The sequence below is a fragment of the Girardinichthys multiradiatus genome, chromosome 14 (genome assembly GCF_021462225.1).
Source record: "Girardinichthys multiradiatus isolate DD_20200921_A chromosome 14, DD_fGirMul_XY1, whole genome shotgun sequence".
In the NCBI taxonomy this organism is placed as follows: Eukaryota; Metazoa; Chordata; class Actinopteri; order Cyprinodontiformes; family Goodeidae; genus Girardinichthys; species Girardinichthys multiradiatus.
In genome coordinates this window covers 12,794,320-12,817,838 of record NC_061807.1, presented here as the reverse complement: position 1 = coordinate 12,817,838, position 23,519 = coordinate 12,794,320, and the positions used below count along the sequence as shown (strand labels likewise).

The 23,519-nt window shown below is 44.0% G+C and overlaps 1 protein-coding gene and 1 long non-coding RNA gene across 2 annotated transcripts; one reads left to right on the top strand and one right to left on the bottom strand.

The window, feature by feature from the left end:
* Positions 1-301: 301 nt before the first annotated feature.
* Positions 302-22,751, bottom strand: LOC124880251 (tripartite motif-containing protein 16-like). The gene is made up of 4 exons (XM_047385233.1): positions 22,465-22,751; positions 12,919-13,351; positions 9,412-9,616; positions 302-2,354 (listed from the first exon to the last, which is right to left on the bottom strand). The coding sequence occupies exons 2-4, from the start codon at positions 13,179-13,181 to the stop codon at positions 1,146-1,148; spliced, it is 1,677 nt and encodes a 558-aa protein (XP_047241189.1). The 5' UTR covers positions 13,182-13,351; positions 22,465-22,751; the 3' UTR covers positions 302-1,145.
* Positions 17,022-21,960, top strand: LOC124880252. The gene is made up of 3 exons (XR_007041274.1): positions 17,022-17,252; positions 17,364-17,460; positions 21,336-21,960. It is a non-coding gene; the product is annotated as an uncharacterized LOC124880252 (long non-coding RNA).
* Positions 22,752-23,519: the final 768 nt, after the last annotated feature.

Below are 23,519 nucleotides of genomic sequence, written 5' to 3'. Positions count from 1 at the left end.
TTTGTAGCTCCTTCCCAGCCTAAAATAAAACTCGATCAGTCTATCCCAGTCCATCCAGGTGTTGTCTTGTTCCTCTGTATGTTTGAGAAAGTGCCCTGTTTTAGTATTTTGTGCACAATTTGTATATATTTTGTGGGGACAAATTAGTATTTCGTGCGCTTTAATGTTCATCATCACAGAAATGTATTTTATTTATGAACAGTAATAAGTGTGAAAGGTTAATGGTTCTAAAACTGTCTCTGACTGTACAGGAGTGCAATGCTTTGATCATCCTCTGTCCATTTACTTGTGAAATCTCAGCAGCTGTGAATTATTTCTTTATTTAAAGCAATGGTAATAAGCATACAACTTTATGCACAGAATAAAACAACCGATCAACTGTTTAAAATGTGTTGAATTCTAAAAGAAAAACAATTAACATCATTCTGTAAAAATAATAAACCAAGAGATATCAAAGTAACCAGAGTTTTGTTCACTAATATTTTTACACCCAAACAGAAGGACAGATATTTTTGTCAAAAGATGTTAGTTTTCTTACTTCAAAGATTTCTGACATAATATTTTGAATTGCATTGATCAAAGAGTACATTGGCATCATATCTATCCAACAAGAAAATCCTACCAGTGGTAGGAGGTTTATAGTTTTAAAGAACTCACCAGAGTCTCCTACATCTAAAATCTAAACCCAGCACCTTTAAATCCAGTAGTTTCTTCTCTTTTTCATTTCTACAATCAGTTTGATCCAGAATCTGATGTTTGTTCAATAAAATAATGACTGATGTCCTGATTGATGATGATCATGATAATTACAGTTTCCATCAACTCATCTGTACATGGATTTGAACAACAACAACATTTGGTCAGACAAAGTGATAAATGTAAATGTAATTCGTTTAGGTGAATAAAAATCCTCCTGAGCAGTGAGAGCGTCCATGGCTGAACAGAAACAGGAAGGGGCAGCACCCAAACAAACTCCAACATCAACAAAACAACAAACAAGATGACAAAGTAGCTCCATAAAGACAGCTGATCTCTGAGCAGTGAAGAAATGACACAACAATGAGCTCTCAGCAACAATGATGGAGACTAAAGAAACTGGAACTAAAATAAACATTTTAACCAACCGGACCTCAGATCAGTTCTGACTATTTCAGTTTAATGAACTCAGCAGAGGGTCTACCAGGAGATAAAGATAAGAGGTAAATCCTAACTCCAGCATGTAGAGGCTGAGTGAATGTGGTCTGGACTCTGTGGAGGAGAGTCATGGTCTCAGAGACGCTGTAGAAAGACAGAATACCTGCGCTGTGATCCAGGTACACTCCCACTCTGGAGGAAACTGGACCTGATACTGGAGTTAGATTGTTGTTGTGATAAAATGTGTAACTGTTTGTGTCACAGCGTAATGACCAAGACTTGTCATTAAATCCAAACCTACATTCATTTGACCACCCTGCTCTGCTGATATTCTTGTATGAAACTGTTATAAGAACTTCTCCTTTTTTCTCCACCTCCCAGTAACAATGCCCAGTCAGACTCTCTCTACTCAGGACCTGATTATAACCAGTGAATCTGTCTGGATGATCAGGATAAAACTGTTGTTGTTTCATTAATGTTACTTTTCTGTTTCCCTCAGATAATAACAACTTCATATTTGCTGTGTTTGGATCCAGAGTGATTTCTCGTGAATATTTACAGAATCCAGCTCTGGTCGTTAGTTCCGGTCCTGGCAGTAAAACCTCCACCTCAGTGACCATCAATGAGATGTTTGTCCATGTATCTCTCAGGATGTCCTGTAATATATCTCTGAGCTCTGACACAGCTGCTGTCACATCCTCAAAGTATCTCAGAGGATGAATATTGATGCTGGATGAGTGTGTAGACTCACTGAGTGCTGACAGTGAGGGGTAGTTGTGGAGAAACTGGTTGTGATCCTCTGTCTTTGAGAGCTGCTCCAGTTCAGCATCTTTCCTCTTCAGCTCAGTGATCTCCTGCTCCAGCTTCTCCTGAAGATCTTTGACTCGACTCACTTCTGTTTCCTGCTGGGATCTGATCTGCTGCGTCACATCAGACCTTCTTCTCTGGATGAGACGGATCATCTCAGTGAAGATCTTCTCACTGTCCTTCACTGCTTTATCAGCAGAGACATTGATGGCCTCCACCTCCTGTTGAAGCAGCTTCAGATCTTTCTCTTGGTCCTGGATTCTCTGCTGGATTTGTTGTTGACTCACCTGGAGCTCCTTCTGCTTCTCAGTCCTTTCTGCTGCAGCTGGGACTGTTTCATGACCTTTATGTTCATCCATAGAGCAGAGATAACAGATACACTGTTGATCAGTACGACAGAAGATCTTCATCACCTCATCATGATGAGAGCAGATGTTCACATCTTCAGGTCCAGCATAGCAGTGATCAGCTGGAGCAGCTTTGAGTCCAGTTTTCTTCAGATCCTCCACTAATTCTGCTAACATGATGTTTTTCTTCAGAAGAGGTCTAGGTATGAAAGTCTCCCTGCACTGAGGACAGCTGTGGATTCTCCTCTGATCTTCTCCATCCCAGAACTCTGTAATACAGTTCATACAGTAGCTGTGTCCACAGGGAATAGTCACTGGATCCTTCAGTAGATCCAAACAGATGGAACAGGAGTATTTAGATGACTCTGTCTGATTTTCTTGCTGTGCCATTTTACCTCTGAATGTCTATAGCTTCTTTCTCTTATCAGCAAATAGATAAGTCACACAAAAACCAAACTTTGCTTCTTTTTCTTGTTTACTCACTGATCTGCAGGAGATTGTCAGGTCTTCAACTTAATAAAGTCATTCTGACTTTGTCTGATCTGTGAATAGAAAAACCAGGAACTAAGTCGTTAGACTCTGTCTTTGAGAAGTGGGAGTGGTTATCACTGCATCTTTCATTCCAGGTGAAAAAGCAGTTTAGATCTACAGTATTAGGATACACCGAAGCAAGCTTCAGTCTTGATCTCCATCCTTAATATAGTAGTTTTTAGGTGGAACATATTTGTTTCTATAAATCATACCTGTAACTAATTTGTTGTGGTAGATTCTGGTGATGTATTTAAAAGCTCTTGGACACTTTTGTCTGTGTTGCATGAAGAAGGAAAACAGAAGACACATTCCATGCTTACAATATGAGTCACATTGTCTTTAACCTGCTGAGCTGGTTGGAGTGGGACTGACTTGCTGCTGTAACAAACATTTTTATCTAGGGGATACACCAATATGTGAACTTCAGTATGTATTAATCCAACACCTCTCCCTTTTCTTTACTCAGTAATTCAACACTAACAAAATAGTAAACATGAGTGAAAAATTAAGTGACTGAGGAATACAGTTAATAAAATTAATTATTTAGATGTATTACTAGTTTAAAACCAAGGAGCTTCCAACAGGACGTTATGAGTAAATGAACCCTGAATGAAACCATATTTCTCCGATCAAAGGTGTAACTCGCTGTTAAACCATTGCAAGGCTCATTTTTGATTATGCACAGAAAGATTTAAGACAACCTGACATCTTTCAGCTTCCTCCCACTCCTTAAATCACACGTGACATTTTCGGGGGTGGGGGTGGGGGGGGGGGGTTCTGGTTTGGGGACCAGTGGATTTCGTCTCTCTTTTTCACAGATGACATAGTTCTGCTGATCCCCTCTAGCCAAGACCTATAGCATAGTTCACAGCTGAGTGCAAAGCGACGGGGATGACAATCAGCTCCTCTAAGTCTGAAGCCATGGTTCTTGATCGGTAAAGGGTAGCTTGCCCTCACTGATTATGAGGGGTGTTCCTGCCTCAAGTGGAGGAGTTCATTTACCTTGGGGTCTTGTTCACGAGTGAGGGGAGAATAGAGCGGAAGATCAACAGACGGATCAGTGTGGCTGCCACAGTAATAAGGACACTGCGATGGTCCGCTGTGGTGAAGAGACAGCTGAGCCAAAAAGGAAAACTCTCGATTTACTGGTCGGTCTACATTCCTAACCTCATCTATGGGCATTAACTTTGGGTCATGACCGAAAGAACGAGATCCCGGAACAAGTGGCAGAAATGAGCTTCCTCTAAAAAGTGGCCAGACGCTCCCTAAGAGACAGGCGTGAGGAGTTGGCCATCCAGGAAGAGCTCAGAGTAGAGCCACTGCTCCTCAACATCTTGAGGAGTCAGCTACGATGGCACAGGCATAAGTTGGATTCCCAAGACAAAGAGTACTAGAACGAGTACAAATACAAGTAAATCATTAAAATAAACCTCAAACAAATAATTGCAATAGGACATTCTTAAATATTTAAAATTGTTTAGACATTTATGCTGTTGCTGAACATGTGTCATGTTTAGAACTTGAGTCTTTAGTGCAAGTGATAATTATGGACATCAAGAGATAATTTAAACAGTTTTTTGTAAAATATGTACATGGAGGTTGTTCTTCTGGATAGTTGGGTGGGTGAGAGAGAGAAAGAGAGAGCAGATGCTCTTCTTTTACAACAACCTGCAACAGTTAAGGAGAAGCTTGAATATGGCTGGAATATGGCTGACTAGTGTTGCGGTCATCCATTTTGGTCGCACATTTTGACACACGCAGCTCAACAGACGTCGCAGCTCTGACGTCACGAAGAGTGTAAAACCCAGAGGAGATGAAGTTTCGTTGCCATTTCCTGCCTGTCTCTCAGGACAGTGCATTGGTGGCGCATATCTAGAGAAACAAAAGCTCGCAGGCAAACTTTTGCTCCACAATACCATTCCCGGAAGAGCTTGAAAGCTGGAAATCTGTCTGATACGAGAAGATCAGAGGATTTATTCACCAATCGAAGACCACGCCAACACCCGCCGCAGGTGGAAACCCACAGAGGTTCTATGTCCAAGGAGATGAGTTTTCCTCCTTGTGTAATGCAGTCGACTAACAGTTCATCTTTCCCCTCCTGGACGGATGAGAAATTACCGTTTGTTTTTTTTATTTGATCACGGACGCGTGATCCCCCCCTTCTTTTTCTTCAGACCTGATCCATCCTCAGCCGGAGGAGAGAAGAAATCCACGTTAAAGTAATTTTGTTCTTTTCATATTAAACCGGATAGGTGGATTTAGAGGTCTGGGCAGGATGAGGCATAGTGAAGGAGATTTAGAATCATCTGTAGTTAATCTAAGGTATTAACTTGTTGCATGCAATACTGATTGAATTATGTTAATTATTCAGATATACAAGCAGCTTCAATACCTCACGTACGATTCAATAGTCACCTTATAAATTAGTAGCATATTTATGCATCAATTTTATATCTAAAGTCATTTAGATATTTAGGAGGTGGACTGGCAGTACTTGTGAACAACAGATGGTGTAATCCAGGACATGTTACTGTGAAGTGTCATCTCTGCAGTCCAGATATTGAACTGTTGGCTGTAAGTTTTCGTCCATATTATTTACCCAGAGAGTTCACCAGTGTTATTTTGGCAACAGTTTACGTTCCACCTTCCGCTGTTGCTGACACTGCATGTGATGCCATCAGCTCAGTTGTTGCTAAGCTACAGACACAAAACCCCAATGCTTTTGTGGAAATTTCTGGTGATTTTAACCATGCTTCACTCTCTGCTACACTTCCAACGTTTCAACAATTTGTCAGCTGCTCTACCAGAGAAAACAAAACATTGGATTTGTTTTATGCAAATGTCAAGGACTCATACATCTCTACAGCAAGACCTCCTCTAGGCAAATCAGATCACAATCTTGTTTTTCTCTGCTCGAAATATAAGCCCCTTGTTCAGAGGCAACCTGTAATAAAGAGGACTTTGAGAAAATGGTCACAAGAAGCTGAAGAAGCTCTGCAAGGTTGCTTTGAGGCTACAGACTGGTACGCACTGTGCCAGCCACATGGAGAGGACATCAATGCCATGACTGAGTGTGTAACTGACTATATAAACTTCTGTGTGGATAACATCATCCCCACCAGAACCGTGAGATGCTTCCCCAATAACAAACCTTGGATCACCAGTGACCTGAAGGACCTGCTTAACAAGAAAAAAAGAGACTTCAGAGAGGGAGACAGAGAATTATTGAGGAGTATACAGAAGCAACTTAAAGTCAAGATAAGAGACAGCAAGGAGGTGTACAAGAAGAAGCTGGAGAGCAAGCTCCAGCAAAACAATATCAGAGATGTGTGGACAGGGATGAAGAAGATCACAGGCTTCAGGCAGAAGGATGATCAGACCACTGGAGGTCTGGATAGAGCCAATGAACTGAACCTATTCTTCAATAGGTTCAGTTCAGAAACAAGCTTCGCATCCTCCTCTCCTGCTCACAGCTAAACAGACATTCCACCTTCCTTTGACCCAAAGGACCCACAGCTGTCCAGTAACACCTCACATTTTTTATCTTCCACCTCAGCCCTAGACCCTTCTGCTTCTACATGTTTGCCTTCAACCATATCAGAAGATGCTGATGCTTCCTTTGCTTCCCCCTTCCACCTGTGTGTCTCAAGAAGTCAGGTGAAGAGACAACTGGAGAGACTGAATAGGAATAAGGCTGCAGGTCCAGATCATGTCAGCCCTAGAGTCCTGAAGGCCTGTGCAGAGCAGCTCTGTGGGATTCTGCAGCACCTCTTCAACCTTAGCCTGGCCCAGAAGAAGGTTCCGGTGTTGTGGAAGACCTCCTGTCTTGTTCCGGTACCAAAGAAAACTCACCCATCAGTCCTCAATGACTATAGACCTATTGCCCTGACATCCCACATCATGAAGGTCCTAGAGAGACTCCTGTTGGCCCACCTGAGTAAGCAAACAGTAAACCATCAGGACCCCCTTCAGTTTGCTTATCGCTGTGGAGTTGGAGTTGAAGATGCCATCATACACCTGCTTCAACAAACCCACTGTCATCTGGACAAAGCCAGTAGCACTGTGAGGATCATGTTCTTTGATTTCTCCAGTGCATTTAATACAATCCAACCTGATTTGCTTTGTCAGAAACTCCAGAAGATCAAAGACTACCTGACAAACAGACCACAGTTTGTGAGACTGAAGGGTTGTGAGTCTAACCAGATAGTCAGCAGCACAGGAGCACCACAGGGGACTGTACTCTCACCATTCCTTTTCACTCTGTACACCTCAGACTTCCAGTACAAGACAGACTCCTGTCATCTGCAGAAATACTCGGATGATTCTGTAGTCGTGGGGTGGATCAGAGATGGACAAGAAGCTGAGTACAGGATGGTGGTGGACCGCTTTGTGGCATGGTGTGGAAACAATCATCTCATTTTGAATGTGACTAAAACAAAGGAGATGATTGTATATTTTAAGAGAAACAGGAATAAGTCAAAAACTATTTCTATCATGGGAGAAGAAGTGGAGGTGGTGGAGGAGTATAAATACCTCGGTGTTCACCTGGACAACAGACTAGAGTGGAGATGCAACTGTGAAGCCATCTACAAGAAGGGACAGAGCAGACTGTACTTCTTGAGGAAGCTTAGGTCCATTGGTGTTTGCAGCAAGATGCTGCAGATCTTCTATAAGTCTGTTGTGGAGAGTGTGATCTCTTCTGCCATCATTTGCTGGGGAAGCAGCATCAGAGCCAGGGACTTAAAAAAGCTCAACAAGCTGATAAAGAAGGCTGGCTCTGTTCTGGGGACTCATCTGGAACCTCTGGAGATCATTGTGGAAAGATGGATTCTTCATAAAATGAAGAACATTATGGAGAACCCTGAGCATCCTCTTCATAAGACTGTCCTACAACAACAGAGTGTCTTCAGTCAGAGGCTTCTTCAGATCTGCTGTAAGACGGAGCGCTACAGGAGATCCTTCCTGCCCACAGCCATCAGCATCTACAACGGCTCTTTGAAGAAACCTTCATAATATGAGCTATAACAACATTTAATTTCCCTTTGGGATTAATAAAGTATTTTTGAATTGAATTGAATTTCACCAAGTGAAACACATTATTGAAATCAGGGGTTCTAAACCCTGGTCCTCAGGACCCACTGTCCTACATGTTTTAGGTCATTTCGTTCTTTTCCACAAGCCTGACTTAAATTATTTGGTGATTAACAGGCTTCTGCAGCCCTGGACGGCATCCTGAGGAATTAATGTGATCATTGAATCAGGTCTGAAAACTTAACATTATTACTTTAGAACAATAAAAAAATATTTTAATGCAGAAATGTGGGATTAATTTTATTAAACATCTATGTGGTGCATCAAAACACGCTGCTGTTCACACAGAAAGGTTAGTTGGAAGACTGCAACATTAAAGATCTGCAAACAAATACAAGACGCTTTAATTCAGTGCAGAACCTGGTCTGGACTGGATAGAGTGGTTGAAGACATGAGGAATACTGCATTAAACCTGCAGACAAACAAATAAATAAACATGTACACATTTATTCCATAAGGTTTGTTGCAAAGAGAAACCAGCAACTGAATGAATCCAGGTGCTTTTAGATTTGGTCCAAATTATAGTTGCTGCAGCAGCCAATCACTGCTTGGTTCTCTTGCTGTAGCACTTGATGCACAGCATCCTGCCATCCAGAGGATAACCTGGACATTTATCTACTTCAGATGAAAGTGGGCGAACACAGTCCTCACATCGGTAACACTTGATGTGGAAGTTCTTGTCCAGAGCCACTACTTTCACAATTTCTTCACTGCCTGGAGCTGGAACAATGGGTTCTTTACAGATCTCACACAGAGGAGAGAAACGCCTGTGGTAATCCTGGACACAGTAGGGTTTGTTATCTTCACCTGCAATAAAGGGGAGTCCTTCCAGTATGCAGGAGCAGGTGCTGCAGCAGAAACAGTGGACATGAAAACACTTTCCCATGGCCTTCAGCACACGGTCAGTGATTCTCTCTCCACATCGAGAGCATGCTGCCAGAGACTTCCTGTAGCACAGTTCACATTGTGGTGAGCCTTCCCTGTTGTAGAACTGCATGCCCTGCAGGGAGCGACAGCAGCTCATGCAACAGAAGCAGCTGGAGTGGAAGACTTTGTCCATGGCCTTCACAGCTGGCTGAGTGCTGGACAGAACCTTGCTACATTTCCCACAAACCTTCGATGGAGTGGAGGTGATAACAGGTGCTGCTTTGTCTTTGTTGAAGTTCTTGATTATTTTCTCTCTCTGCTGCAATTTCTTCATGTTTGTGGAGACACCACCCCCTGGGACAGGGACTGGGTCAGGAGGCGACAACACTGATAAAGGCCTGCTTTTCACCGGGTTTTTGACAGAGGAGGGAGATGTTGCCTCACTGTCCTCCACTGCTTTATTAGCAGAGACATTGATGGCCTCCATCTTCTGCTGAAGCAGCTTCACACATTTCTCTTGGTCCTGGATTCTCTGCTGGGTTTTTAGTCTCCTCACCTGGAGCTCCTTCTGCTTCTCAGTCCTTTCTGCTGCAGGTGAGACCGTTTTAAATTTTTCGTATAAAGCCTTCATCACCTCATCATGACGAGAGCTGCTGTTCTGTTGGGGCTTTGCAGAAACTTCAGCAAGTTTATGTTTCCTAAATGTTAGAGACTCATAATGAGGTTGGAGGTGTTTCTCACAAAAAGAGGCTAAGCAGACCAGACAGTACTTCACAGCTTTCATCTTCCTCCCAGTGCAGACATCACAGGCCACATCTTCAGGTCCAGCATAGCAGTGACCAGGTGGAGCAGCTGGGAGTCCAGTCTTCTTCAGATCCTCCACTAAAGCAGCTAACAGGATGTTTTTCACCAGCATAGGCCTCGGTTTGAAAGTCTTCCTGCACTGAGGGCAGCTGTGGACTCCTTTTCGATCCTCTCGATCCCAGCTGGAGGAAATACAGTTCATACAGTAGCTGTGTCCACAGGGAATAGTCACTGGTCTCTTCAGGACATCCAAACAAATACAACAAGATAATTTAGCAGAATCCATCTGATCTCCCTGCTGCGATGTTTCAGCTCTCAGTAATACTGTGTGCCAGTTGCTTCAGGAAATGAATGTCTCTTACGTAGCTTTGCTGGAGTTGCGGTTGGACTCGTCCTCCTGGCACATGGGAGGAGCTTTATTGCTGTTATCAGAGCTCTGGAAAGCAGAGGTTGTTGTTGTAGAGTGAAATGTTTATGGAAAATTATAAACCTGACATCTAAAAATGGTTAAGATTTATCCATTCATTTAATTTAATTCAGTTTATTATTATTGGGCAGATTTACAACAAATGACGTCTCAGGGCGCAAGACAAACAGACCTGATTCATGTACAGAAATCTACTGTATGATCAGTCTATTCACAGACAGATTCAGTAAAATGCATGTCAGTATTGTGACCCACTGATATTATGACTTTTTTTTACGTTGAAACTCGAAGCTCATGATGGATAAACATTGTTTGGCAGAAAGTTTTTAACCAGTTGAACTGGTTTTGTGTCCCCTAGTGGTGTTTGTGATTGTCGTGCCACAGAGCTGTGTTCAGGTTGTTGTTCTGCTGGTTTCTCTCTCACCTCTTCCTGCAGGGTTGTGACTGGCAGGTGCCGCTCTACAGCGGAGGACCATCAAGGTTAATCAAGGCAGGGTTCATAAGCAGCAGGAGGTTTCAGATTGTTAACTCTCCCAGAGTGATCAGGCCAGCAGGCTAACCTCTGTTTTCTTGTTGCTTTGACCTGTGCACTTATCAGAGTTTGTGCTCTGCTCTTTAGAGGAGAAAGCTCCATAGCTCCATAGAATCAAGCTTCAATTCTTTCTCCTGAGGTCCTATGTCTAAGTTAATGATAGGATGGAAGTACTTCACTATATTAACCAAACCGAGAGCCTCCTCTTAAGCTCCAGCGCCGAGTGATGAAGCTGATTTGATGCAGGAACTCAGCTCAGCATGACCCTCCTTAATACTCTGCAGCACCAGGAGAGAGAGGAAGAGAACATCCATACAGAAACCACTAGATCCCTGACCTGAGGAGAACATTACAAATATCTTGATAAACACCTGATAATATTCTCAGTTGCAATACAAACACTGCATCCCCACTTTAAACGGTTTATTCATAGCATCCCTTTCTCTCTAGGAGATACCTGCCAGCATCTCTTCAATGCTGACCTAAATTCCTGATTATCAGCTTCATCAAACTCCTCCCGCATCAGGATTTATATTTTCACCACAGCCTGATCAGCAATCTGCTCCTCCTGCCACTGGTTTAGGCTGCTGCCAAAATTCAAAAACCAAAGCAAACCTTTAGCGTCCGCTACTGGGTTTGGACATCAATGAAAAACACTGACAGCGGCCACTGTCAGCCACATGGATAACGCCCGCAGTCTCATTATGATAGGATGGTTATGACAGCAGCAGGACAAACCTCCATGCTGAGTGCTGCAAGGATCCAGTTGTCTCAGTAGATTGCACCTGGACGATTTCTGTCCTCTATGTGGAGCCAGTGATCCCATATTCACCCTCTCCTCTCAGTGCCTTCAGCCTCAGCTACCACAGCTGTTTGCTCACCATCTTCATCATCCTCCTGCTACTTCAGGTCACTCCAGAGTTCAACTCAGCACCAGACTGTTAAAGTCGCCTCAGTGAAGGTTAGTAATAAGGTTAAGAAATAATCAACTGTGTTTTATGCTGTAAAGTGGATGCTGAATTAGAAAATATGACAGATATAATAGCACAGAAATAATTCTTGAAATTAGGCAAGTTAACATAATCCGCATTAATTTAAAGTAAATAAAATCATTGTTTTTAATTATTTTTCATCAGATATGAATATTTAACAGCAGCTTAAAAAATCACAGATTTTTCCCATAATTCCTGGGAAATTAGAAAAACAAAATCCCCCATATTAATTACAATGAATCATCATTTAAACTTATAACTTTAAACTAGCAGAATGTCGCTTTAAATGGCACAATGTACATGAATTAACATGCATGCAAATAAATACTTTATAAACAATGCATGTTTTGATCATCTCAGGCAAGACAAGTTTATATATATTGAACCATTCGCACACATGACAGTCCATGGAGCTGTAGAGGACATTAAAGGAAAGACAGAAAGAAAATAATTAAGCATCTTCCTGTCGACATTCTGGGTTTTCTCAGTGTTACAAACTCAGTGGTAGATGATCTCTGTCCAGTAACTCTGGATGGAAATTACAATTCTGACATTTTGCTTATAGACCAAACTAAACTTTGTCTTTGATGATATACAGAAAGCATCTTGCTGTTGGTGCACATCCTGTACTGATAATCTGTTTAACGATATTTTCGATATGCCTATTTACATCCTTTTATTAGCTACAGTATAAATATGTGAATATTTTATCACATTTACCAACAAACCTTAATTTGTTTTACCCTCAAATAAAAACATAAAGATTGTTTTCTGTTCATTGATGTTTTTACTGCAAAATCACAAGATTTTTAAAGATTTTTATCATAGATGATAGCCTCCATGGCTGAACAGAAACAGGAAGGGGCAGCACCCAAACAAACTCCAACATCAACAAAACAACAAACAAGATGACAAAGTAGCTCCATAAAGACAGCTAATCTCTGAGCAGTGAAGAAATGACACAACAATGAGCTCTCAGCAACAATGATGGAGACTAAAGAAACTGGAACTAAAATAAACATTTTAACCAACTGGACCTCAGATCAGTTCTGATTATTTCAGGTTAATGAACACAGCACAGTCTTCATCATCAAAAAGCCGGACCCCAGCATATAGAGGCTGAGTGAATGTGGTCTGGACTCTGTGGAGGAGAGTCATGGTTTCAGAGACGCTGTAGAAAGACAGAATACCTGCTCTGTGGTCCAGATACACTCCTAGTCTGGAGGAAACTGGACCTGATACTAGAGTTTCAATGTTATTGTGAAAAAATGTGTAACTGTTTGTGTTACAGCGTAATGACCAAGATTTGTCATTAAATCCATCTTCCTCCCAGTGCAGACATCACAGGCCACATCTTCAGGTCCAGCATAGCAGTGATCAGCTGGAGCAGCTTGGAGTCCAGTGTTCTTCAGATCCTCCACTAACTCTGCTAACATGATGTTCTTCTCCAGGACAGGTCTCGGTATGAACTCTTTCCTGCACTGAGGACAGCTGTGGATTCTCTTCTGATCTTCTCCATCCCAGTGATCTTTAATACAGTTCATACAGTAGCTGTGTCCACAGGGAATAGTCACTGGATCCTTCAGTAGATCCAAACAGATGGAACAGGAGAATTTTCTTGAATCAATCTGATTTCCTCTCTGAGCCATTTCACTTCTCAACCACACAAGTGTTTCTATTCCTCCTGTAGATGTTTCCCACAAGAATCCAAACACCAGTTTGTTACTTACTGATCTGCAGCAGCTTGTGTGGTCAGCTCAGCGATCCTAAATCTTTCAGACGTGTAACGAGAGGAACCAGGAAATGTAGCAGCTGATCTCTGTATTAAATAGAAGGGAGGAGCTTAACATCAGTTGAGGTTGGTAAGAGCAGAGGATCTCCAGACATTATTGCTTCACTTTCAGTTTCATAAACATTTATAGTTTTGACACTGAGTAATGGGCATACATATCAGTTAAAAAATATATATAACGCTGGGAGTTTCAGCTCATGTGTAGATAGGAATGTGTGTGTTTAAAAGAGATTTGTTTTGGGACTATTCCCTGTGGACTCAGCTATGGTCTAATAATGTGGGAAAAAATAAAGTGAAATGGGAGAAAATCAGATTCATTCACTGCCCTCAGTGCAGAAAGAGTTCATTATGAGGCCTGTTCTAAAAGAAAATCCTGTTAGCAGAGTTGGTAGAAGATCTGCTGTTCAGCTGTTCTTTTTGGAAACTTCTGCTGAGTTTATTACAGTTAAACAGAATAATAATAGTGGCAGAAGGTTTGTTGACTTTCTGTTCTGAATGTCACAACTTTGTATGTAATTTTCATACATATTTAATAAGAAAAAATTAAATCTGTACATATTTTGTCCTTTGTATTATTTTGTAACATTGCCAGTTACTGTGAAATTGACTTTGTTTAATTTCCATTACAATAATCTTCACAAAAAGATTTATCTCTTTTGAGTGTTTAAATACAAGGTTGGTAATTAACCAAACCAATGTTTATAGTAACGTAAGATTTTATGAACTTCACCTTTTTTCTTTGACAGCCATGCAAACTCCTTGCAGAAAGAACCAGGGACCTCCTTGCTGCAAGGAACTGCAAACAGTGCTATCAAATGTACAGCCCCAGTTAGGTTAATTCTGGCAATAATTTGATTTTATGCCTGAATAATGAACCAATTTAAATTGCAGTGCTTTTTAATGCTTGACATGTGTGATGATGAATATCTAATGATACTGTATATCTGGGTGAGACAAGCTCAGAAAACTCAAAGCACAAATCCATGCTGCCATGTGCGTGCATTCTCCTGGTATACAGGATTAAACATTGTCCATAAAAGGTTTTCTCTCTTGAGTCTGGTTAATTAATGTTTTTATTTCTATAAACACACCCAAATGCCGACAAAACGTAGTGTATTGTCATACCAATTTTGCCAACACTTTGTCAAAAATATCTCCGTTCAGAATTTGCAAAGCCACGTTGAGTCTCATCATCAAACTCTTTGGTGAGAACGGTGCCAGACCCTGCTTGAGGAAAAAGAGCCCGCAGCCACGGGATCCCCGTTTTATCTGCAGTGAGCAACTCTACGGGGTCCTGGAGTTCCTAAAGAACTCCGCTGAGGACCACACCATCATGCTGCCTGGTAGACATCCTGGCCAAAGGGATTGGCATGTGACGTTACTGCCAACATGTGTGTCCAAGGCCTAAGTGTGCCCTCTCTATATGAAGTATGCTAAGGAGCTTGGTATGTACAAAAATATATTTTTGAATAACAGTGAAATCCTTCTAATGACCAGTAATATAAAACTTTATCAAAAATCTTTTTTTTTTTTTTTCAGGTGAGCGTGCAATTTGCATATCAAGCTTCAAGGCGCTTTGGACCCAGCTACTCCCACACATAAGAAGCTGTAGGCCCCGCATGGATCTCTGCTGGCAGTGCCAACAGAATAATGACCAGCTTGTAAGAAGTGCAAACCTTCCGGTGTTCATTATTGGACTTCTGTGCTAGTCATGGATTGCCCATAATGAACACCATGTTCAAGCATAAGGATGTTCTTCAGTGCACTTGGCACCAGGACACCCCAGGCAGGAGGTCGATGATCGACTTTGTGTCTTCAGACCTTCAGTTGCATGTTTTGGACACCTGGGTGAAGAGAGGGGCTGAGTTGTCCACTGATCACCACCTGGTGGTGAGTTGGATCCGCTGGAAGAGGAGAAAGCTGGACAGACTTGGCAGGCCCAAGCGCGTAGTGAAGGTCTGCTGGGAACGTCTGGCAGAGCCCTCGGCCAGAGATGTATTCAACTCCCACCTCCGGGAGAACTTCAACAAGATTCAGGGGGAGGTTGGAGACATAGAGTCCCAGTGGACCATGTTCTCAGCATCCATTGTGGATACTGCTGCCCGTAGCTATGGATGTATGGTTCGCTGTGCCTGTCGCGGCGGCAATCCCTGAACCCAGTGGTGGACACCAGCAGTAAGGAATGCTGTCAAGCTGAAGAAGGAGTTCTATCGGCTGTGGTTGGCTTATGCGACTCCTGAGGTGGCTGGCGGGTGCCGTGAGGCCAAGCGTGCCGCGGCCCAGGCTGTGGGGAAGGCAAAAACTCGGGCCTGGGAGGAGTTCAGTGAGGCCATGGAGAAGGACTACAGGTTGGCCTCGAAGCGATTCTGGCAAACCATCCGGTGCCTCAGGAGGGAGAAGCAGTGCTTCGCCAACACTGTTTACAGTGGGGCTGGGGAGCTGCTGACCTCGACTGGGGATATTATTGGGCGGTGGAAGGAGTACTTTGAGGATCTCCTCCATCCTAGTGTCACGTATTCCCTGGTGGAAGCAAAGGCCTCAAGTCTCTGGATGTTGTGGGGCTGTCATGGTTGACACGCCTCTTCAACAATGCGTGGCGGTCAGAGATAGTGCCTCTGGACTGGCAAACCAAGGTGGTGGTCCCCCTTCATAAGAAGGGTGACTGGAGGGTGTGTTCCAACTATAGGGGATCACACTCCTGGTAAGGCCTATGCCAGGGTATTGGAGAGGAGAGTCCGGCCAATAGTCGAACCTCAGCTTCAGGAGGAGCAGTGAGGTTTTCATCCCGGCTGTGGAACACTGGACCAGCTCTACACCCTCTCCAGGGTACTCGAGGGTTCATGAGAGTTTACCCAACCGCTCCACATGTGTTTTGTGAACCTGAAGAAGGCATTCGACTGTGTCCCTCGTGGTGCCCTATGTGGGGTGCTCCACGAGTATGGAATCGGGGGCCCATTATTATCTGATCTCTGTACAAGCGGAGCAGGAGTTTGTTCTGCATTGCCGGCACTAAGTCGGACCTGTTCCCGTTGCATGTTGGACTCTGGCATGCAGGGCTTCCCTTTGTCACTGGTCCTGTTCATAACTTTTATGGACAGGATTTCTAGGCGCAGGAGGCGGTCTCATTTAGGGACCAGTGGATTTTGTCTCTTCTTTTTGCAGATGATCCTGCTGGCCCCCTCTAGCCAAGACCTACATGCACTGGAGCAGTTCGCAGCCGAGTGTGAGGCAGCTGGGATGAAGATCATCTCCTCCAAGTCTGAGGCCATGGTTCTCAACCGGAAAATGGTGGGTTGTCCTCTTCAGGTTGGAGTTGCCTCAAGTCCTCTTCAGGTTGGAGGGGAGTTCCTGGCTCAAGTGGAGGAGTTCAAGTATCTTGGGGTCTTGTTCACAAGTGAGGGGAGAATGGAGAGGGAGATCGACAGACGGATCGGCGTGGCTGCTGCAGAAATGGGGATGCTGTGGCAGTCTGTTGTGGTGAAGAAAGAGCTGAGCTAAAAAGCGAAGCTCTAGATTTACCGGTCGGTCTACTTTCCTACCCTCACCTATGGCCATGAACTTTGGGTCATGGCCGAAAGAATGAGATCCCGGATACAAGCAGCTGAAATGAGCTTCCTCCGTAGGGTGGCTGTGCACTCCCTTAGAGATAGGGTGAGGAGCTCGGGCATCCGGGAGAGGCTCGGAGTAGAGCCGCTGCTCCTCCACATCGAGAGGTGCCAGTTGAGGTGGCTTGGGCATCTATACCGGCTGCCTCCTTGACACTTTCCTCAGGAGGTGTTCTATGGGAACTATGTCAATCAGCATGAAGAATCCACCAAGCACAAGAAGGACATCAGTTGGCTGATGAAGAGCTCTTTATCAGAGCAGAAACAAAGGCATTCATGAAAAGCACAGAGTTCCCTGTGTCAGCTGAGAAGAAAATCTATCGGTGGGTATATTACCCAGCAGTTATATAATTATATCATCTTTTGATAGTATGAGAGTATAGGCTTTATTGTTTTTTTACTCTCATACTGTTTTTACTCTTATGCCGTTGTAGATCTGTGATTCCGAAGATGTTTTCCTCTTTTCCTCTCGACCATTCCCTCCAGAGGGATTTGAAAGTGCTGCTCGCCTCAACATTACTCCAGAGATAGGTAGATGTTAGAGTCAGTTCCTCATTGATTGAATGAATAAATGAATATTGCATGGTTTAGATCTACAATGTTCAGTCAAACACTTATTTTACTTCACAGTGGATAGGCTAGGGGCCCTGTTCCCTCAGTTGAGCTTGAGTGAGGAAAAGCTGAGAGAGAAACCGATTGACTACCAGATGAAAGATAGCAAGCATCTCCCAAAAGAAGACACAATTCTGGGGCCTGGTAGGGAAGGATGTGAAGTTCAGTGAGTTGCCAAGACTAATGAAGGCTTTACTATAAATTCCCCACAGCAATGCCAGTTCTTTTTTTTTGTTTTTTTTTTTTTTTACCGTGTCCTGTCCGGCAGAGTATCGCTCAGAATTGTTGTCTGACTGCCAAGAAATTGCCCAACAGATTTACTTTCACAAGCGGAGCATCACAGCTAATGCTTTAAAGCTCTGCTTGATATTTATAAAAGAAACTTTATTATAAACTTCTTTGGGAATATTTCAATTGTTACAGACACGGAGACTGAAATGAAAAGGAAAAAAGAAGCTCAAAATAGAGAGAGATGGGGGGAAAAAGGGGAGAAAAGGAGGAAAGAGTGGAGGAGAGAAAGAAGGATGAAGAGAATACAAGATTACACCCTGCTTGCTTATACACCTGCAGCTGTTTTTTGTTTTTTAAATAGTACACGGTAATTCTGAATATAAAATGTTCTTAGTGAGAGGTGCAGCCCAATATAGAACATCTGTGTATCTGTCAACACCTGAAGCTTAACACCTGTGAGTATGGGTGTGGATGCGCTTTTGTATACAAGGTTTCTCCACAAAAATATGCAATAGCGAGTGTGAGGACCCACAGACCTGCCCCATGGTCCCTGGACGTACACTGAGGAGATCCGAGCCACAGACATCTAAAGGCCCCCCAAAGCACAGGTACCCCAGGAGAACCACCGCCGGGACTACCACAACACCCCCAGAGAAGAGCAGTGGAGAGTCCCAGGGGAACCACCCAGCAGCGACAGTGCAGAAGCCCCAGGGAGCCGCAGCGACGAGCCCACAGGCCCCGCCGGCAGCTGTCCACGCCCGAGCAGATCCAGCCATGGACCCAGAGGCCCAAGACCCCGGGACACACCACCCCCCAAGCAGAGGCCAGACAGAGACCAGGGGGCCAGGCCCCGGCAAGCAGCCACCGGGAGTGAGCCAGCACACACCAAAGCACCCGGCTCCGGACACCGAGAACCACAAGTACACCAGCGGGCAGAGACTTCAACCACTGGCAGGCGGTGTGGCGGGGAGGAAGCTGATCCAGGAGAGGGAGCAGTCTAAGACCCAACCTGTCGAAAAAAAAACACAAAAAAAAAACAGGCACACACAGTCACAATAACCCACTCCCACCCTCATGCAAACACATAAAATCACACCCAACGTAAGGATAAACAACAATGGACGTCTTACACTCACTCACACTCCCCATGCATACTCTATACTCCCAGGTCCAGGCGCCGGTACCCCCTAGGGGCAACCAGCCCCCGGACCCAGGAGGTGGTCCCCTTCCCTCCTGGGGCAGAGGCAGGCAGACAGTGCCGGTAATGCCCAGACCCGGGTGACCCCGGCTCCCGTCCCCCCGCCCCGAACCCAGTCCCCAACAACCCCCATCCACCTCCGGTGAGGGGGCTATGTACAAAAGAGGGGTCCACATGGCCCAAAGCAACCCGCCAACCAGAGCCGCCCCGGGACGGAGCAGTCCCGACCCCTCAACGAGCTCCGATCCCAACCCCATGTGTCTCCCACCCCAAGTGAACCCCAACAAGAACCTCCCCACAGGGCCATCCCTAACAAGGACACCGAAATTGAACACATCCCCCCGTACCCAAACGCCACGAAGCCGATGAAGCCACACACACACAGCGCAAGCTCCACACACAGCCCCGCCCTAAGAACCCCCGCCGCACCCCGCTCCCCCAACACACGACAAGGCAAGGCAAGGGCCCCGCGCAACGCCACCCCCGCCCACTGGCACAACAGGGCAGACCCCACCCAGCACCGCACCCACAACCGGACCCCCAACCTCGCACCATGACGGGACAAACTCATCCACCAAGAGGTCCCCGACCAGCGGCAGGCACCCAGGGCCAGTGACCCCACCACGCCCCCCTCAGCAACAAAAAACACTACATCAATGCCACTGCAACGACCGCCCAGGGAGAAACACTATCCAGCTCAGCTCCACCATCGCCGCCCAGCTGATCCAAACGCCAGTGACCCCACGCCCTAGAAGTGGACACAACCCCTCCACCCCACAGGCCGCAGCCCCTCCACACCACCCCCTAGCCCACCGCCCCGATCCCCCCTTGGACAAGACAGCCAGCAGAGCAGCACACCTCCAAGCCCGCCGAACCCCCCCAGACAGCGCCAACAGCCCCAGCCCACCAGTCCACGAGAAGGATACATGCACCGGCCGGGGACCTGGGCCATGCAAGCCAACCGCTCCAGGCCAAGCACAACCCGCCAGCCGCCCCGGTGCAGTCACAAGACATAAATAAGCACAAAGTAAATAAATGTGCTTCAGTTCTCTTTTGAGGCTCTACTATGACAAGAGGTTATTTTAGATATCTTGTACACCGGTTTTAAAATGTAAATTATACTGGAGCTTGGTTGGGGAGGTGGGACGGCTTGCAGCGGGCACCGAAAAATTTCACTTATTTTCAAATCTAAAACTTGATAGATATGCCCTAAAAGTATTATACAAAATAAAAATTAAAATAAAAACACATGCTCACACTGTCCCCTTGTGGCTTTAAACCTAAAGGAAATTAAGAAAAATATTTTACCTAGTGTTTACCTTATGTATATCAAGTTGCATATCAAGTTATTAATGATGGTTACCATGGTAACTACTGTTCTAAAGTCTTCAACAGGAAGTATTCAGTTATCCACAATTCCTAGGTTCATTAATATCCAATTTGAAATATTAATAAATTAAACAATAATGTAATAGGTGTTGGGAAATAAAAAGACTCAAAAATAACATCACTGCTGGACAATGTCTCCCACTCCATGCATGAAGCTGTTGCCAAACTGGAAAGCTCTTGCAGTGGCAGTCTGCTTCATCCTAGGTGCACAAAGGAGCGTTATCACAGGTCCTTCCTCCCAGAAGCTGTTAGACTGTATAACCATCACTGTTCCCAACAGAATCAATGAGTGTTCACACCACTGCTGTTATTTGCAGTTTTACAAATTTCTATTATTTGTTATTAACTGTGATTGTATTATCTTTTATTATACTTTCACTTTGCTGGTAGTGATGTGTCGGGTCACAAAAGAAATGGCTCTCAGTAGCTCCAAGGAGCTCATAAATGGGAGTTGTTTTTGTCCCCCTTTTTTTTTCCTGCTTCTTTCTCTTTCACTTTCTTCTCTTCAAACCGCACGTGATTGATCAATATGTGTGGCATTGTCTCTGTCTCCACTAGCAGAGGGTTGGAGGAGCGGCAGTTATAGACATGGGTTGACTATTTGGCAATGGAATGGCAAGCGCTGCAACACCATGAGTGAGGCTGCTGTTACAATTAAAGTGGTCTGTTCAACTTTGCTGCTTCAGCAACAGAAAAACACTTTATTGCCAAACAGTGTTTCACACATACAAGCAATTTGCTGTGGTGGTAAGGTGCTACACATAGACAAACAATACATTTGGAGATATGTCGTTAAAAACAAAAGTAAGTTGTATAGGAATGTTATGAGAATAGAGAAAAATAGTGCCACTTTTTGTAGCAAAGAGCACACTTTAGGTGGTGTTCAATGATAATGAAACTGATGTTTGGAATATCTTTGTTATTCTATTCTATTCTATTAACATGGCTGTGGGGGGCTTCATGGTGGTTCTTTCAGGTGGTGCCAATGTATCTGGATCCAGGAGCACCCTGCTAGCAGCAGTAGCAACTTATCCATGATGTTCACCAGTTTGGCTCGACCAGTGAATCAGAACTAGTTACACTGGTCTCCTGTTGAGGTAACAATCTCATCACAGGTCTACAGTGGTCGTGCCTTCATGTGGATCTTCTCCAGCATCAGATCTGGATCCAACCTAAAGGATCTCATCATGCAGCTTCAATGATTTCTATATTAATGACTACATTACTGTGACCTAGGCACAGAGGACAGCCTGTCCTGGGCTCTGAGCTTTATGTTCTAGGCTGGTTCCTGGAGAATGAAGGAAACTCATGAGTCAAGCTCCCCAGTAAATCTCTGACCTCCTGAGCCTTATTGTCTCTGTCTGTTCCATCCTCAGGTCAGAGGCTGCTGATGGTCCCAGGTTCTTGTTCCTCTGTTTGGTGTTGAAACCAGGAACAATCTGAATGTTAGCTCAGTTTGAGGGTACTACCACTGAACAAAGTTCTAAAAGGTTCTGCAGTCTGGACTGAGATCTCTGCTCAGTTTTCAGGAGGTCCAGGTTCAGCAGGACATCTCCTTGAACTGGATCCAGAGTTCTGCTGTTCTGGACCAATAAGGAAGGTGTTCAACAGCCAATAAGAGAGCAGCTTGTCCCAGCAGAGAGGAGCACGCTGATTGGTGGATGGATAAATGTAATTGTTTGTTGTTTTTTAAATATTGAATAAAAATATTTAAATTTGTCAAATCTAGTTATTAGGAAAAATCTAATATTTAACTCTGGGTTTAGGTCATTCTAAAGTATTAATGGTTTTATTATAAACTTTTTATAATAAATATTTCACATATATAAGCATCCGCTAATCTCAGTTTTAACAAATTATTTATGAGTTAATAAAACAATTTAAATAGTAATAATATTAAATAAATATAACCTCTGTAATAAAGTGTGATGCAGTATTTAACATCATATTTAAGCTGTTACAGAAAATAATGTTTCCTCATAGACTGGACTTATTTTATTCAATTCAACTTATTGTGATTTATTCATATATAAATTTTACTTACAGAGCGATCAGCTGATCAGAGATGAAAGTAGATCAGTTTAATTGTTATTTTTGTTGTTTACCTTTTTCATCTGGGAGGTCCTTCATGCCACTGCGCCAGACTTTCAGGTTGTGTCTGCAGACCTGTTGATTCACCACAGCTTGTTCATAAACTTCTTCCTGGTATCTGATAGGATCTATGGGTGAGGGTAGACTCCTGCTACCTTCTTGAAGTCAGCGTACCACTTCTCTTCACCTTCCAAAGTGTACATTTCCTCTTCATCAGAGTCTGAACAGCCATGCATAGCAAGGTCCTCATGTAGAACTGGAGATGAACCTGCTGGATCACAGTTAGTCAGTCAGAACCAGTTTACACTCCCCATCAGAAGCAGTTTAAGAATCAGAACCAGTTTAAACTCCAAATCAAAATGGCGCCGTGGAAGGCATCCTCGAAGCTGTGCTCTCTCATTCTCTGTTTTTTTGTGCCTTCTGCCACCCTTCTGTGGACTCTTACAGCAGAGAGGAACTTCTAAACATCGCAGAGTCCTCTCTTGGCATATTTTTAACAATATTAATTGACGCCGCCTTCTCTGAGATTGTGACCAATGTTGCCAGTGCTGCTAGAGCCTTCAATTCACCTGTCGAATGTGTGCTCCCTGGCCAACAAGATGGATGAACTGCTTCTTCTTACGTGTAAAAACTCAGACCTCCACGGATCTGCCCCTTCTGCTTCACTTAAATCTGGCTGAGTGAGATCAACCCAGCACTACAGATTCCGGGCTTTCAGCTGTTAAGAGCGGACCGCAACGTGGACTTATCAGGAATATTGAGAGGAGGTGGAATCTGCTTTTAAACGAAGGTTGGTGCAGAGACATCCAAGAGTTAAAGAAGACATGTAGCCCTGACCTGGAGTCATTCATCATTAACTGTAAACAGTTTTATTCACCGAGGGAGTTCTCTTCGTTTGTACTGGTGGGCACTTACGTAACACCTCAAGACTCCATCAATGAGGCCGAAAGTCAGCTAGCTGAGCTGATAACAGATGTGGAGAAAAAACATCCTGATTCTCTCATCATTCTTGTGGATTTTAACAGTGCAAATCTCTCCAATGAACTTCCCAAATACACACAGCACATCA

What these genes read in the sequence shown, in the direction of transcription:
- LOC124880251 (XM_047385233.1), bottom strand. Translation starts at nt 13,181, where the DNA reads ATGGCTCAGAGAGGAAATCAGATTGATTCAAGAAAATTCTCCTGTTCC. An exon ending in AACACTGGACTCCAAGCTGC is followed by an intron (nt 9,617 to 12,918) that starts TCCAGCTGATCA and finishes TGCTCCACCTGG; the next exon opens with TCACTGCTATGCTGGACCTG. An exon ending in GCAGCTCTCGTCATGATGAG is followed by an intron (nt 2,355 to 9,411) that starts GTGATGAAGGCT and finishes CATCATGATGAG; the next exon opens with GTGATGAAGATCTTCTGTCG.